This window comes from Gopherus evgoodei, chromosome 18, assembly GCF_007399415.2.
Source record: "Gopherus evgoodei ecotype Sinaloan lineage chromosome 18, rGopEvg1_v1.p, whole genome shotgun sequence".
Lineage (NCBI taxonomy): Eukaryota > Metazoa > Chordata > Testudines > Testudinidae > Gopherus > Gopherus evgoodei.
Genome location: NC_044339.1, coordinates 18,149,341 through 18,164,825, shown reverse-complemented (window position 1 = coordinate 18,164,825; position 15,485 = coordinate 18,149,341). Strand labels below are relative to the sequence as shown.

At 48.7% G+C, this 15,485-nt stretch overlaps 1 protein-coding gene across 4 annotated transcripts; it reads right to left on the bottom strand.

Annotated features, from left to right (window-relative positions):
• Positions 1–906: 906 nt before the first annotated feature.
• On the bottom strand, positions 907–14,737 carry LOC115636967 (tumor necrosis factor receptor superfamily member 5-like). 4 transcript variants are annotated; one of them, XM_030537732.1, is made up of 10 exons: positions 14,561–14,737; positions 14,173–14,479; positions 12,457–12,562; positions 10,557–10,682; positions 9,353–9,442; positions 7,528–7,618; positions 5,678–5,865; positions 4,259–4,275; positions 3,428–3,484; positions 907–2,490 (listed from the first exon to the last, which is right to left on the bottom strand). In XM_030537732.1, exons 2-10 carry the CDS (start codon positions 14,230–14,232, stop codon positions 2,368–2,370), a joined length of 858 nt encoding a protein of 285 aa, XP_030393592.1. In that variant the 5' UTR covers positions 14,233–14,479; positions 14,561–14,737; the 3' UTR covers positions 907–2,367. The 4 variants fall into 4 exon arrangements, with proteins under 4 accessions (XP_030393592.1, XP_030393588.1, XP_030393589.1 ...); XM_030537728.1 differs by having other exon boundaries at positions 9,287–9,442; positions 14,561–14,734; XM_030537729.1 differs by having other exon boundaries at positions 3,437–3,484; positions 9,287–9,442; positions 14,561–14,734.
• Between the last annotated feature and the right edge of the window lie 748 nt (positions 14,738–15,485).

Here is a 15,485-nt window from a genome sequence, read left to right as displayed (position 1 = left end):
TAGTTTACATTCCTCTAGCGCCTTTCATCCGAGGATCTCACAGTGCTTTACGAACAATCATTAACCAGGGCTAAGATTAATGAACATTAATTAAGTAGAGATGAACCGGAACCAAAACCTCAGCTCTAACCACCTGCAAACGCTGAGGAAGCTCCGTTTCAGATCAGACCTTCCTCATTGCCCCTATCGCTATATAGTAACTCCTCGCTTAACATTGCAGTTGTGTTCCTGAAAAATGCTACTTTAAGCAAAATGCCATTAAGCCAGAGGTGGGCAAACTGTGGCCTTGTAATCCAGCCCTCACTCTCTCACTGGGAAATGGGGTCTGAGGCTAGCCCCGCTTCATCACTCCAGCCGGGGAGCTGCATCAGGCTCTTGCCCCATGCCACATGGCTCCCAGAAGCAGCAGCACCTCCCCACTCCAGCTCCTACACATAGGGGCAGCCAGGGGCCTCTGCACGCTGCCCCCACCCCAAGTACTGCCCGCGCAGCTCCCATTGGCCAGGAACGGCAGCCAATAGGAGCTGCCGGGGCAGTGCCTGCAGATGAGGCAGTGTGCAGATCCCACCCCGGGACTGCCCCCCCACGGCCTTCCATGCCCCAACCCGCTGCCCCAGTCCTGATCCCCCTCCCGCCCTCCAAACCCCTCTGTCCCAGTCCGGAGCACCTTCCTGCACCCCCATCCCCTCATCCCCAGAGCTCGCACCCCCAGCCAGAGCCCTCATGCCCTCCCACACCCCAACCTCCAATTTTGTGAGCATCCATGGCCCATTGTACAATTTTCATATCAGATGTGGCCCTCAGGCCAAAAAGTTTGCCCACTCCTGTGTTAAGCAAATCCAATTTCCCCACAAGAATTAATGTAAATGGGGGGGTTAGGTTCCAGGGAAATTTTTTTCACCAGACAAAAGACTATTTTTTTTAATACAAATACATACACGCATATATATATAGCATAAGTTTAAACAATTTAATACCGTATACATAGCAATGATGATGGTGAAGTGTGGTAGAGGGGGTGAAGTCAGAGGGTGGAAGATGTGGGATATTTCCCAGGGAATGCCTTGCTGCTAAATGAACTAGCACTTGGCTGAGCCCTCAAGGGTTAACATATATTGTTGTTAATGCAGCCTCACCCTTCTGCACTCTACAGAACACAAGCATGTCCCTTTCCTGTCTTTAAGACTCCTCATAATGCAGCCTTTCCCTACTTGTCTGCTCCTGGATCTTACTGCATCGCCCCCAGCACCCCCAGGCCTCCCACAATGGCAGCCTCCATCACCCATTCATCTGCCTCTCCCACAAGCACCTTGGCCCTTTCTTCCACGGCTCACTTATGCCTGGTTCATCGCTCCAGACTTATCAAAAAGGCCACCGCACTCTCCTTCAAATCCCTGCGCAAGACCCACCTCCACCATGCCACAGAATCATCATCATGCTGCTTTTCTCTCTTGTACTGCCCCTCATCCAAGCACAGTCGTGCTTAAATATATTAATGAATGAAGCTTCAAAGCCCCTGTTCTCCCCACTGACAGGACAGATGCTCTGGGGTGAATGTGACTTCACTATCTTCTTTCATATGCACCACAAAATCGATACCTAGATTGTCCAGCCCTTTGACTGCGGGTAGCAAAATGGTGCAGTCCACCCTCCGAACTTCACTATAAAAATGTTTAGCTTTATTTCCAACCATACTTCTTACCTGGGATTTTATGTTACCCACAGAGAAGGTTCAAAGCAAATCTGATTAACAAGGGACAATAAAGATACAGATTTAACACAGGATGAGATATTAAGAGCTAATACTTACAGCACTAATACATTTCTGTTCCAACCCTCTGTTGCCCTGTTATAAAACTAAAGCTATGTATAAAATCCATTTTGACTATATGCTTTGTGTTCACCTAGTCCAATATGGAAGACCAACTGGTCCAGCAGAGATTCCTGGATATCACGTTAAGTATTTGTGGTGTGTGAGTGGGAACTCTCAAAACATTTCAATCAATAAATGGAAGTTTAAGTGTAGTTACTGAATGAAACCAAGTGCCCAGAGTCCGCTGACATTACACCCAGCAATGTGTACGTGAGGAAGGCTTCAGCATAACAGGAGACAGCCAGAAAGACTAAAGTTACATCAATGATAATCACTAGAATCCAATGAAGAGGGATCTTCCTCCTGTCCTTGATCATTCAGCTTTTTCTAGAGTAGGCCTGAGCCTTCAGAAGAATCCAGTGCTGGTGGTCATTTCCCTAGATCTGTAGTAGAGACTCCTCTCTGTGTTCATCCTCTATCACTGGCAGGGCTGACGAATGGCTCTCTCTCCTCCCCTACTTTGAAAAAGTGCATCTGCTCTTGCCCATGTTTGTTCAGATGCTGTGAAGGGTGGATGTGCCAGAATTTTTAGTAGTTTCCTGAACAGGGAGAGCTGCATCAGTCCCTTCCTTTCTAGTCTGTATCAAATTTTCCAAAACCTCTTCGTTTAGCTCATCCTTTAAAATATGACAAAGTAAAGCAAAGAGATGATGAACATTTAGTTACTATCAATCAAATGGCCAGTACATTTTCCTAGCATCTGCTAGAGTTCTCTTAGAATTTGTTTTCTTATTCATTATCATGAAGTATTAATGCTTATTAACGTCATTCCCCATTTAGAACAAAAGTGTAAGTTATACTGTCTGGCATGATTTTTTCTATAAATAGTGTCCAATATTTGCTGGACAGATCTTATTCTGTAATTAGCTAATTTTGCATCATCTTAAACTGTGTAATGCCACAAGGTAAAGATATAGATAAACACAGTATAAAATAGCAACTGTTCTAGAGATGCCCATTTCCAAACCAAATATGTTGAAAGAGACACAAGGTGGGTGAAGTAATATCATTTCTTGAACTAACTTCTGCTGAGGGAAGAGACAAGCTTTCAAGCTTCCCTGAGCTTTCCTTCAGGTCTGGGAAAGGTAACCAGAGTGTAACAGCTAAATACAAAGTGGGATGGATTGTTAAGCGTAAGAGGTTAACATGTTGCAAGAAACCACTTAAAATGAAGTGGGCATTTATCACCTCTGCAAGTCATAGGACAAAGCAGGGTTAGTAGGTTACAAATTGTTGTAATGACCTGTAAAACCAGTGTCACTGTTTAGACCCTGATTGTTAGTGTCTAGCAGAGTTATGAATTAAAGCTTGTCTTTGAAAGGTGCGTTGCAGGTTTCTTTTGAGGACGAGGAATAAGTCAGACAGGCAGTGACTGCTCTGTGAAAAGTGTTCACCCATGGGTGACAGGGTGGTTTTGTCTTTTATCATTTTTCCAGTGCGAGTTCCTTCGAGTGTAGTGATACCTTCTGGTATCACCCACATAGTTGATGGGGCATCTGATGCACTGGATGAGGTACACCAAAGGCTCTTCCACCAATAAAAGAAAGATCTTACCTCACCCACCTTGTCTGTCTCATATATGCTTAAGCAGCGTGGCTTCAGGTTGCATGCCTGGGAGTTTAAAGAGCCAAAAAAGTCCATTTTAACTTCAGATTTTAAAAATTCTTTTGCTTTCAAGTGTGCTATCACTCAGGGTGGAATTAAGAGTCAATCAAGCCATTTGTTACTAAGGTTCATTACATTGTTTGGATTATAGATGTCAGTTTACTGCAGATTTTCACCCTGGGCACATTTAATGCTGAATAATATTTTGCACTCCTATGGTACCTTCCATTCAGGGATCTCAAAGCACTTAAACGTCATGGAGAAAATCATGGTCTATGCACAGCCCAGGTAATTGGTTCTGCTGCTTCAAGGCCTTGCACAGCCACAGAGCATGCATGTGTAAGTGTGGGGGGCAGGGGTTTACTCTGACTGATTCAAGTCTCACAGTACCCCCAAGGTAGGTATTTTTCCCATTTTACAGATGCAGACAGTAAGGCGCATTGGCCCAGACCCTCCAAGATATTTAGGCTCCTAACTTCCATTGAAATCAGGAGCCTGAATACCTTTAAAATCAATGAACATTAAATACTGTTGTGGATCTGGACCATAATGTATAAGTGACTTGTTCCCTAGTCCCACAGTGACAGAGTTGGGAATAAGATTTAAAAGTCCTTGGTGTTAATCTCATTTGACCAGTGGGGACTTTAGAGTTTATGCACATACACATTTGTTCTCAGAGAATCCTGTGGCAAGCAGCCATAGCCAGGGCAGAGACACTCATGCCATCCAGCAACCCTGCTTGTTGCTTGTGCATAGTAAATAAAAGACCAGACAACTCACCCCTATGTCCTGTGCAGCTGCAAAGAAAAAGGAATCTTGTTAGAAAACAGTCTGCTGCATTTTGTACTGACATTTTTCTGTATTAATGTCTCCAGGCCAAGTCCTGCCCTTAGACGCATGCACAGCTCTCTGCGATTCAGGGGGGCCATGTGGGTGCACATCCACAGAACATGGCCCCACTGTGCTGTGACTGCGCTTTGCACTACACTTAGCAGCATCCTGAGGAATCACCCCGCTGGGAGAGGAAGGTGGTTAGGTGACAATGCTAATCCAATGTAACTTTGGGCTCCAGCAATGATCTGCATTGATACAGCACCTAATCACTAAGGATCCCAAAGAATTTTGCAAACAGCAAACCACACAGCCCTATAAGAAGGGCATTATGTCAAACGGCTACTCCAGAGGGAGGCAACCTATGGCACGCGAGCTGATTTTCAGTGGCACTCACACTGCCTGGGTCCTGGCCACCGGTCCGGGGGGCTCTGCCTTTTAATTTAATTTTAAATGAAGCTTCTTACACATTTTAAAAACCTTATTTACTTTACATACAACAATAGTTTAGTTCTATATTATAGACTTATAGAAAGAGACCTTCTAAAAACGTTAAAATGTATGACCGGCACGCAAAACCTTAAATCAGAGTGAATAAATGAAGACTCGGCACAGCACTTCTGAAAGGTTGCCAACCCCAAGCTACTCTATGGCACAGGGAAATTGAGTGATTTGCCAAAATTCACACCTCTGGTCATTGGCAGAGCTGAGAATATTATCCAAGAGTCCTGATTCCCAGCCTCCAGCTACAACCAGTAAACAACGTTCTCTCTTGGACCTGAGAACATGTTCTTCTCTTGGTGGATAAATGATGGGGCAAAACTGAGATGCTTATTTCTGCAGCAGGAACTGGTTCTGAGTAAAGCCCAAACTCCCCCTCCATTAACATCACTGCTCCCGCAGCAAATGAAGAGGGAACTTTGTAAGCACATATCAGATACAAGCAGGAAAGATCATAAGCAGGGGAGAACTGGTTCGGGTTCCTTGGAGAATGTGAACAGCTGGTATTTCTAGCCATTGGGAAATCTAGCCTGGGAAAAAGGCCGGTTTTAGCCATGAGTTGGGGACGGAGAGGATCCTCCTGAGCTGGGCACTGCAGCTGGTGCTATAGCACAGCACCCTGGCCTGGGACCAGCCAGCTCACCTCAAAGTACGTCAAATTTAGGGCCAGCGGATCTTAAAGGCAACTCTGTAAAGAAGAGAGATTTAGACTCTCAGAGGGATTCTTAGCTTGAAGAGGCAATTCCAGTTAGTTTGGCATGTTCCAGGGTGAAACAAAGACCAATGTGCCAAATACAAACTTGGCCAGTCTGACCCCTTTAGAGACCCTTTGACGGGTTTCACAGGTCCCACGCTTTTCTGACTTACGTGTTCTCTCATCTTTCCTCTTCTTCCTCTTCCATAAAAAGTACACTGCTCCAGCCACCGCAGGTACAGATAAAACTAAAAAGACAATTATCAATGCCATCCCTGTGACAGAAAGGCCTCTTTTTACACAAACTGCATCAGAAGTGGCTGTCCCGACCTTTCCTTCTGTCATCCCTTCCTCTTCACACCTAAGACGAAGGAAGACATGTTAGTAAACATGTCAGCATATCCACAGCCTTCTCATGGTCTTAATATAGTGGATCAAATATGATAAGACCCCATCCAGATTCTGGGCCTGATCCTGCAGTCTGTGGACAGGCCAAACTCCCACACATTTCAAGGCTGCAGGATCAGGCCCTTTGAGCAGTAGACGCCTGCACATTGGAAAATTAAGTTATAAGGTTCCAAATTTTTAACAGAACATAGGATTAGACTGAAGAATACAAATACAATAAATTCACTGTACTGACCACAGAAGTTTTTACCTGCCCACACCTCAGCGTAGCGTTCTGTGTTTTCAATGGCAGAGTCACTGAGGTACCCAGGCAGCACAGGAAGTGGTGCTCCCACGCTGACTTGGGTACACCTCAGCAGGAGTGGAAGTTAGTTAAAGGACTTACCGGTAAGCCAGAGTCCTGAGCACGGGGGCAGGGCCTTTACATTCTCAGGCCCTTTAAATTGCTGCCAGAGCCACGCTGCTGCAGCCCTGGGGTAGCAGCAGTGGACTGGGGCTCCAGCGGTGATTTAAAGGGCCCAGGCTCCCAGCTGCAGCCACAGAATCCCAGGCCCTTTAAATCGCAGAGCCTCAGGGGCTCCCATCTGCCGCTGCTACCCCAGGGCTCCAGCAGCAGGGCTCTGGAGGCAATTTAAAGGGCCCGGGGCTCTATTTAAATCGACAGCCTGGGGAAGCCAGTACAGTCGGCGGGGTACCAGCTCTTGCTACTACGCCGTACCATACAGTACCAGCTTACTTTCACCTCTGCTCCTCAGACAATCATCCACAGCACAGCAGACCCTAACTGAGCTGAAAGGCCAGATTCACCACTGCTCTACAGCCCCTTTGCACTGTTTGTGGGACAGGCTGGCTGTGTGGTTGGGCTGGGACCTTCACCTGGCCCAGGTGGGCCATGGTGGCACAGGGAACAGGCCAGAGATGGATTGGCCCAGGAAGGGGGCACAGCCAGGGCCATTCTACCCCCCACTCATGGCCCCTAGGGGGCTGTGGTCACTGGTAAACCTCAGAACTGACCTAGCCTGCGTCAGGGGCTGAACTGGCCCCCAGCTGCCCACGCCAAGGAGGCAGAAAGGTCTTTAGGACGTGGTGGATAATCAAAGAAGGAGCCGACTTTCAACTCTTAATTCTAAAATGTGCCATATGTATTTGTAATCTGTGTTCTGTGAGGGGCAAACCCTGCCCGCTGCTGTGCAGCCATGGGGATCTCTGGCCATGGAACTGTTACACTGCATGGGTGGCTAGTCTCAGTATGGCCCAGGGCCTGGTTCCACACAGTCTCTCTGCCATGTCACTGGGCTCTGTGCAGGGAGGACCTGGCAGAGGAGGCTGCATCCCATGTCACGTATATAAACAGCCCCGAGGTGAATCCAGCCCTCATGGAGAGGGCCCAGGGTACAGAAAGGAATTCCTGGGGAAAGGATTTCCCCAACACACAGCTCACAGCCCTACTGATTTAAGGTTACATTTCCCAGCTGCTGAACTTCAGCCCATCTCTAACCAGGTCTGATATAGCCGCAAAATTCAAGTACAAAAAAATAATGATGAATGAAAGGAGAGAACGCGGCGTGTAAAGTCGGTGCAAGGGAAAAGGCCACGCGTAGTCAGAGTCACCTACTTGGTCCATGGCTGACAGGTGTGTGACATGTTGTTTGCTGAGAAGGTTCCATCAGGGCAAACCTCACATATGTTGTCTCTGAATTCTGTGCCTATAAAAGAGGACGACATAACTGGATTATTGCCTGAAAGTGGGGCCTAAAGGAGCTTTGATTTCAGAAAAGTCTCCAGCCGCATCTCCCCACTATCACCACCATGTTGCAGAGCCTCTAGGTCAGTTTTATTCTGAAGCCTCCAATTCCATATGACCCTGATGGGGTAACAGGGGGAGGGAACTCAGGTTTTGATACTTGGACTTGCAGAACTAGGTGTATATTAGGTCAACTTACAGCCACTGCAGTAATTACCCTGGTGGTGCACGTCCACACAACCCTCCTTGGGCCAGTGGTGCATGTCCTAACCAGGAGGGCTTCCACCAACCGAAGAAGGGCAGCAGTGTGGGGAGCGGAGAGCCCAGTCTCTCAGCTCTGCTGGCAGCTCTGTGCGGGGAGCCTGGCTGCCCCGGAGGCTTCTAGCGGGCAGCCTCCCCACATCGTCTGTTGACACTGACATAATGAGGTCCCTTCCTCGAGTGTCATTGTAAGGTGCCTGTTTGCCTTTTCCTGCACTTCTCTGCAACCTCCCATTCTGTCCCAGTGTAGAAATGCTACTGAACAACCTGGGTGACGTGTGAATGGAACACCACCACACACTCTGCTTCTCAACAGCAGCTCCCATCCCAGGATCTCAAAGAGCCAGGCTCTCAGGGCGTTAAGATCACATCACCCCACTCAGTATCCACCATCAGAAACAGAGCAAAGAACCATGAGGTACTTTTGGTTAATCTGGAACTCTTGCCCTTGATCAAAAGCCTTAACAATAGACCATGGCCTGGATCCACACCCAGTCTCTGTAAAGGGACTTAGTGTCTACAGCACTGATATACTCCAGTGTAATTAACGGGGATTCTGCACCAGTAGAAAAGGTGTTGCTGAACAAGTCTGTTGCACCATGGGAGCTCCAAAAGGGGTGTGTTTAGCACACTTGTCTTCCTAACAGAATTCTGTGCCCAAAGGTGGGCTCGAGGAGGCTCTGTTTCTGGTGTGCAAGCTGAAGCTGGACTCACACTGCACTGTGCTGCTGCGTAGGTGGGCTGCCAACATGTGCGAGTACAAACCCAGGGCCTCATGCAAAGTGCTTCGTGCAAGAGCATCATGTGAGTGTCCAACGACACCCAGAGGAGTCTGAGCTCGTCACAGCCTGTGACACACTTAACTTTGCCCCTGTATATTTCATGCTTGCGTAAAAGGGAGATGGCAGCTTTGTGTCTGGCCTGGAAGGTGAACATTGCCCAGCTCTAGGGCAGGGCCCAGGGCAGGAAATAGCAATTCCAGAGTGGAGGACCCCCAGCAGCTTCCTCGCTCCCACGCCCCTGCCCCCCATGTATATTGAGGGAGCTCCAGTTTGAGCACCTCTGCTGAGCGCAGCTGGGGCAGTGTGTGCTGGGACAGAGGCAGTCAGGACCCAAACCATTTCTGTCTCTATAGGTCAAAACCAATTCTTACATGTGACCAACAAGCAACTCCGCTCCGTCAGCAGGCTGCAGCATTCTGCAAAGTCCTCAGGGGTGGCCCCATCTACAACCCAGCCACTCTTCCAGCTGCTTCCCCAGCATCACCTCAGTCTCGCCTGGATTAAGTCTCAGCCAGTTTACCCTGCTCCATATTCAGTCTATGACTGCAGGGTTTTGCTTTGGTATTACAGAAGTTACGTTGCCTTACCAGGTTCTTTCACCATAAAGCCAGGGAAGCAGACGGTGGAGGCACTACACATTTCACAGTCCCCACCTGCAGGGTGCCTGCAGAAATCTCCCGGGGCGCAGCCACATACGGTGTTCTTCGTATACGTGCATTTTTCTTTTACCATCAGTCTGGCTCCTAAAGGAACATTACGTGCATCAAATACATTTACATGGGAAATAAACAGAGCAGATACAAAATCTGTTGTGCACCTCTAGTCCTTGCTGATCTGTAGTACAGGGCACAGGAGCTAGAAGGGTTTGTTATAATGACTCCATTTTACAAGTGTTGCCATGTAAACAGAACCATCTGGAGCCTGACTCTCTGCTGCCCTGCACCTTGTGTATTTACATCTGTGCAAACGGTGCACGCAAAATGCTACCAAATCAGCATTCTCTACACAGCTGTAGCTGAGATCGTGCTTTGCACTCACTCTGCATCCATCTGCACGGGTGTGAATAACGAGAAAGGTGGTGGAGAATGAGGCTCCCAGTAGCCACATATAATGGACCTCAACCTCTAATCCAGCTGGTCACTGGAGGAGCAGTCCACTGTAGGGGGATTTTGGAGTGGTCATAACACCTGCTACACAACCCCTCCTCTTGACCGCCCAGCTGATCTCCATGTGCTGGGACGGCCTTTGGGGCCATAGGCAGCTGATGTAAACTAGAGCAGCCTGCAGGCTGTTCTAATTCATGCTGGGGACAACACACTGATGGCCCCACACAGAGTAAGCAACTATTGTGCTCATCACTCATGTCGCACGTACCTCCTGAGGTACGTGCATGTTCCTCAGCCACTACTCAGGATCTGGGATCTGAAAGAGAAGGTTATAACCTTCTCTGTGTACAATCCAGATCCTGAGGTTGAAGTGCTGCTGCTCTAGGAAAAGGATACCATCTGAAATGTTTGATTATAAACATTGTTTATTGTGTTTGTTCTACTTCTGCTAAATCTAGAGATCCACTTTCCTCCTGAGAACAATCTGCCGGGATGATTCCACAGACCTCAATCAGTGAAAGATATGCGACTAAATCCCATGCTGCGTGCTAGAAATCTCCACTTCAGTGATTTGCCCAAGACTGTAAGGAACTCAGTAAGAGAACTGTGAGCAAAACCCAGGTCTCTTGACTTCCAGTCCTGGGCCCAAACAACTAGGCTGCTTTTCTATTTGTGGGCTGGGGGAGACAATTCAGAAAAAAATAATTAAAATCCATCCTTCCCCCTGCCACACACAGATAAGTTTCCTTACCTGCATCACAGATTTTACATCTCATGCACTCTGTTAGGCCATTGGGATGCTCTGTATACGTGTCGTCCACACAGGGCATGCAAGTTGTGCTGGTACTTGGTTTACAATGTTTGACCACCCTGCTCCCTAAAGCAAACAAAACGATTAGCTCCCGTGTAAACCAGGCTAATATATTTAATGCATTAATCCAGAGATTGCAAAAGCAGGTAATTGTGCATGACAAATGCACACGCTATGTGTGTGGATTCTACATGTTGCACACACCACCACTAGAAATAAAAGGTAAACGTCTCAGAACTAGATTGCCAGACCTGAAATCCTCCATTTCTGCACAACACAGGTACAGCAAAGACAGAAACAATATCATAACTCATGCCCCTCCCTTATCAGTAGTGTCCCTAGCACAGTCATGCTTGGACACAGGACCTTTGACAGATGCATGTGTCCCCACTGGGCCTAGTCAGGATCTCATCCCTTTAAAAGATACAGTTCTGAGTATTGTAGTTTCTCCTAGGGGGATGGAGAATCCTCAGGTGAAGGAAGTGACTGAAGGGATCCTATGACCAGAAAGCGCCAGAGGACTAAGGATGTCAGGTGACTACCTGTGGCCAGGCCTATCCTACTATAAGGGGTAGATTGAGAGGTGAGGGGCTGGGGCAGTGCTGGTGTCCACAGCAGCTTGTTGGACAGCTGCCTGGGGCAGGGCTGTGGCTGGGGTGGGACTGGCAGAGGTCCCTGTGCGGAGGAATGATCAGTAGGATCCTGATACAAGGTGACTGTGAGGGGCTGGGGAAGGGCAGGAAGGGCTGGGGGATCCCGGATCCAGGGCAAAGGGTGAATACAGTGTATCCTAATGGGGACAGTGTATTGACTGTTACAGTCAATCAGGGCAGAGATCTGGGTCCTGGGCAGTCAGGCCTAGAGATTGAAACGAGAGTTCAGCCGACCAGTTAGAGCTGGGTCCAGTGGGGCAGTGTCCAGGAACAAGCCAATGGTCAGTGCTGGAGTGACAGAAGCCAAGTGCAGGAGCCAGAGGGTAAAGTGGGGTTGTAGTCAGAAGGCGCAGCCAAAAGTCAGAAGCCAAAGGGTTAACCAGAGTCAGGGGCAGCTCCAGGCCCCAGCACGCCAAGCGTGTGCTTGGGGTGGCATGTCGCAGGGGACGCTATGCCGGTCGCTGGGAGGGCAGCAGGCAGGGTGCCTTCGGCAGCATGCCAGCGGGAGGTCCACTGGAGCCGTGGGACCGGCGACCGGCAGAGTGCCCCCCATGGCACGACGCCATGCTTGGGGTGGCAAAATGCCTAGAGCCGCCCCTGACAGAGTCACAGTCGGGAGGCACAGCCAAGGGTCGGGATGGGGGTCCAAAGCCAGGAAAGGGGTGGGGAAAGGACTGGAAGCCGGCTGGAGCAGGGCTAGGACAGAGCAGGGCAAGCCCAGTTGCGGGCAGGGTGCGCATCGAGCAGCCGCTGCTCTGCTGTGGGTGCCAGGCTGCTAAGTAGGAGTAGAACTACTGATCCAGCAGCCACTCCGGTGCTGTGGCTGCCCCATCAGTTCCAAAGCGATGCAACTCAGCTTCCTGGATCCCCAGCAGCCAAGTTAGTCAAGAGAGCAGGCCACCAGATGGTCCTACCTGACCTGGCCTCTGAGGAAGAGAGGTGTTACGGAGAAAGTGACTTGCCCAAAGTATCACACTACGTCTTCTTCTGTGTCCCAGGCCACAAGATCCATCCTCTCTATGTCCTCCACTGACAGGTGAATAAGAAGCAATGAGATGTTTACATGGACAGATCTGTGTCGTCACCACCAGCTAGATTCACAGTAGTAGAGGCGAGCAAGGGGGCCAGACAATTGGACTTTCTAGGGAAGGGTCATGATTTTTAAAGAAGCAATCAGATATACCTACCTGCGCTGCACAGGGGACAGCATTCGCCATTTATTTCATATTCGCCTGGGTCGCATTGTAGAGCTTCCAAATGAGGTAATTGTGTTATCAAGAAAACGACAAAAATCTTTAGGGAAGAAGAGGAGAAAGTTTCTGATTCGTATCAAGCACATTCAATAGAGATCATAATGATGAACAATATGATAATAATGTTGTCTAGAAATGTTACCAGCGCTTTTACCATCACATTTTGTTCTACCCTTTAGGATATTGCTGTGATGCTTTGAGGTCACAAAGAAATCCAATTTTATTTCTTGAAATAATACAGAGTCATTCAACTAACAGAAACAAATACAAATTTCAAAGAGGTCATTTTAACGTCTTTATGGTGTCACTGTTTATCTCTCTTTCTGTGCTAACGACACCACTTGACAGCTCCACAATATACCTCATCTTAAAGTAGACATACAAAGCTTTCAAATGATGTGGGATGTGTATTTGTATAGAGAGACCACAGTTAAGAGGACCAAATTGGTGGTGTCTGCCGCTCGCCTACCAGCCCCCTACATCGCCATTTCCTCACTATCACTCTCCACATTCTGGGTCAAACTCTGCTCTCATTTAAACCTGGAATAATTCTACTGACATTAGTCTGGCTGGAATCCAGCCTTGGGACATGATCCTCCATCCCTGACTCATGTAAGTGCTCAGCTCAGTTTGGTCTAATCACGAGCATCACAGTGATGGGGTTGGATTCATAGACTGTGGCCTTTGACATTTCAGCTAAAGCCGCCTTCTGTTCTGATTTTTCTAAATCCAGAAGCATGAGGGATACCCTGTTAGCCACTTGGAAATCATTTTCCTTTTTCTTCCAGTATAATCTCTTTCCCTTTTACCCATGGCATATTTTGCTGATTATTTGGAATCTAGTTGAATTTAGCACCAGTTTCAGTTTACACTGTGACCCCCAAAATGGAAGGACTGAAATATGATCGGCCATGGAAAGCCCCAAACTGAGACTCAGCAGCACAGCTTTGTGTGGGCCAAGCATTATTCCCTGTGCTGGCCTGTCCACCAGGTCCATTCAACTGTGGAAACCCTGGGAGGAAACAGCAGATACAAAACAACAAACTATGGGGACAGAGCAGCAGCAAATTCAATACAACGCACCACAAGGAGCTACTGTCCATTTAGAATCCTCAAACATTTCCCCATTCAAAGGGCAACTTTTGGGGGTAGGATTGTTTGTTTTTCTAAAATCAGTGTCTGGTAAAAAAAAAAAAAACCTTCTGCCAATCTACATAATGAAAAGTCAATCCTCTTAGACCCCCCCCCCAAGCTCCAGGCTGAGTATCCGCTGAGAAGAACAAACCAAAACCTCTCAGCTGTATTCCTACTTAATTAAGGAGGAAACTTTTGTTTTAAATATTCATTTTTGTTGTTCTTTGCCGTCTCCACCAGATGGAGCCCAACAGCTTCTAAAATGCAGATAGATTGGCTCGGACAAGGAGTAAACAACCCAAACTCCGGCGGGCGAACGGTTAGAGTCTGTGTTGGTAAAAAGGGATCAGTGTAAACAATTCTGCTTCCTGGGATCTTATCATTAGTCACGGTCGATTCCCACAATCGCTCCCCCTCCCCGCCACATCTGCACCCCAAACCTCCCCCCGTGTCTCTGCTGGGCAGGGCCGATCTGCTGGCTCCATTTTATTTCCCGAGCTTTGGGGACCCACTTACCCGGAGCATGGACCTGAGAACAGACCGCAGAGCCTGGCCGCTTCTGCCCCCGCCGGGCATTGAGTCCGTGACCGCTACGGCTCAGCGCGGCCTCCGGGTCCCGGTCACTGGCTACCAGCTGCTGGCCTGAGCGAGCCCGCTGCCGCCGCCGTGTCCGCGGGTGTCCGCCCCATGGATGCCCCGCGCCCCTCTCCGGGCAGCTCCCGGGCCCGCTAGCAGGACACAAGCCCGACGTTCTGGTCCGGTTCCGACTCTGGTCCAGACCCAGCGGCCCCGCAGCAGCCGCCGGGACCAGCTCCGACCCTGACTGAAAGCGAAAGTGAATGATGCAAGCAGGCGGGACTTCGGGTTACATGGTTAGAGAATGAGACATTTACGGCAAACTCACCAAGGGCTCCAATGGGGGGGGCAAGGGAGAGCAGCCCCCCAGTCCCCACCGCCCGGGTTTCATACAGGAGGTTAGAGCTCCCAGGTAAAGCACTTAACTGCTGCACAGGCTTAGTGTGAGGCTGTGCAGAGCAGAGGTGCCCTGGGGCAGGGAGTCCACGTCTTGTTTACAAACGGAGACTGGGTGATTAAGATCAGAAAGGGCTGGTGCTTAAATAAACGATATGGAAGTTTAGCTGTAAAAGAGGAATCCCTCCGTGGAGAAGGGAGAGGGATTGTGTCAGAGAGGACAGGGGATTTGGGAAAAATACAGCAAAGTACTGAGCCTAGGTTACATTCAGAAAAGGGGGAGATTTGGGAGCTTAGGTGAAAAGAAGGGGTCAGACCCAGAGCAGGGTTAGCAGTGTATAGAGAAACAAGGAGTCCACTGGCACCTTAAAGACTAACAATCTTTCTTTAAGGTGCCACCAGACTTGTTTTTGTGGATACAGACTAACATGGCTACCCCCTGACACTTGAGTGTATAGAGAAGTTCCCATTCTACCTGTGGTATTTATGTGGTTTCATCACCACAGTATCTGAGACTGCGCCTCACAACTTCTAACCTATTTCTCCTCCCAGCCCCTTGGCGAGGTAGAGCAGTGCTATTATCCCCATTGTACAGGTGGGGCACTGAGGCACACACAGACTAAAGGCCAGATTTTCAAAAGTGCTTAAGCACCTCGTGAGATTTTCAAAGACACTTAGAAGGTTTGGTGCTTTGTAAACCCCACTAGATGCCTAGCTGTATCTTTGGGTGCCTAAAAACCTTTACAATTCTGTCCTTAAAGCACTGGCCTGGGGTCAGAGAGGAAGTCCCCGGAGGAATAGAACCCAGGTCCTTCAGGGCTAGCTCCCTATCCAGCAACTCTGATAGATAGGAGCAA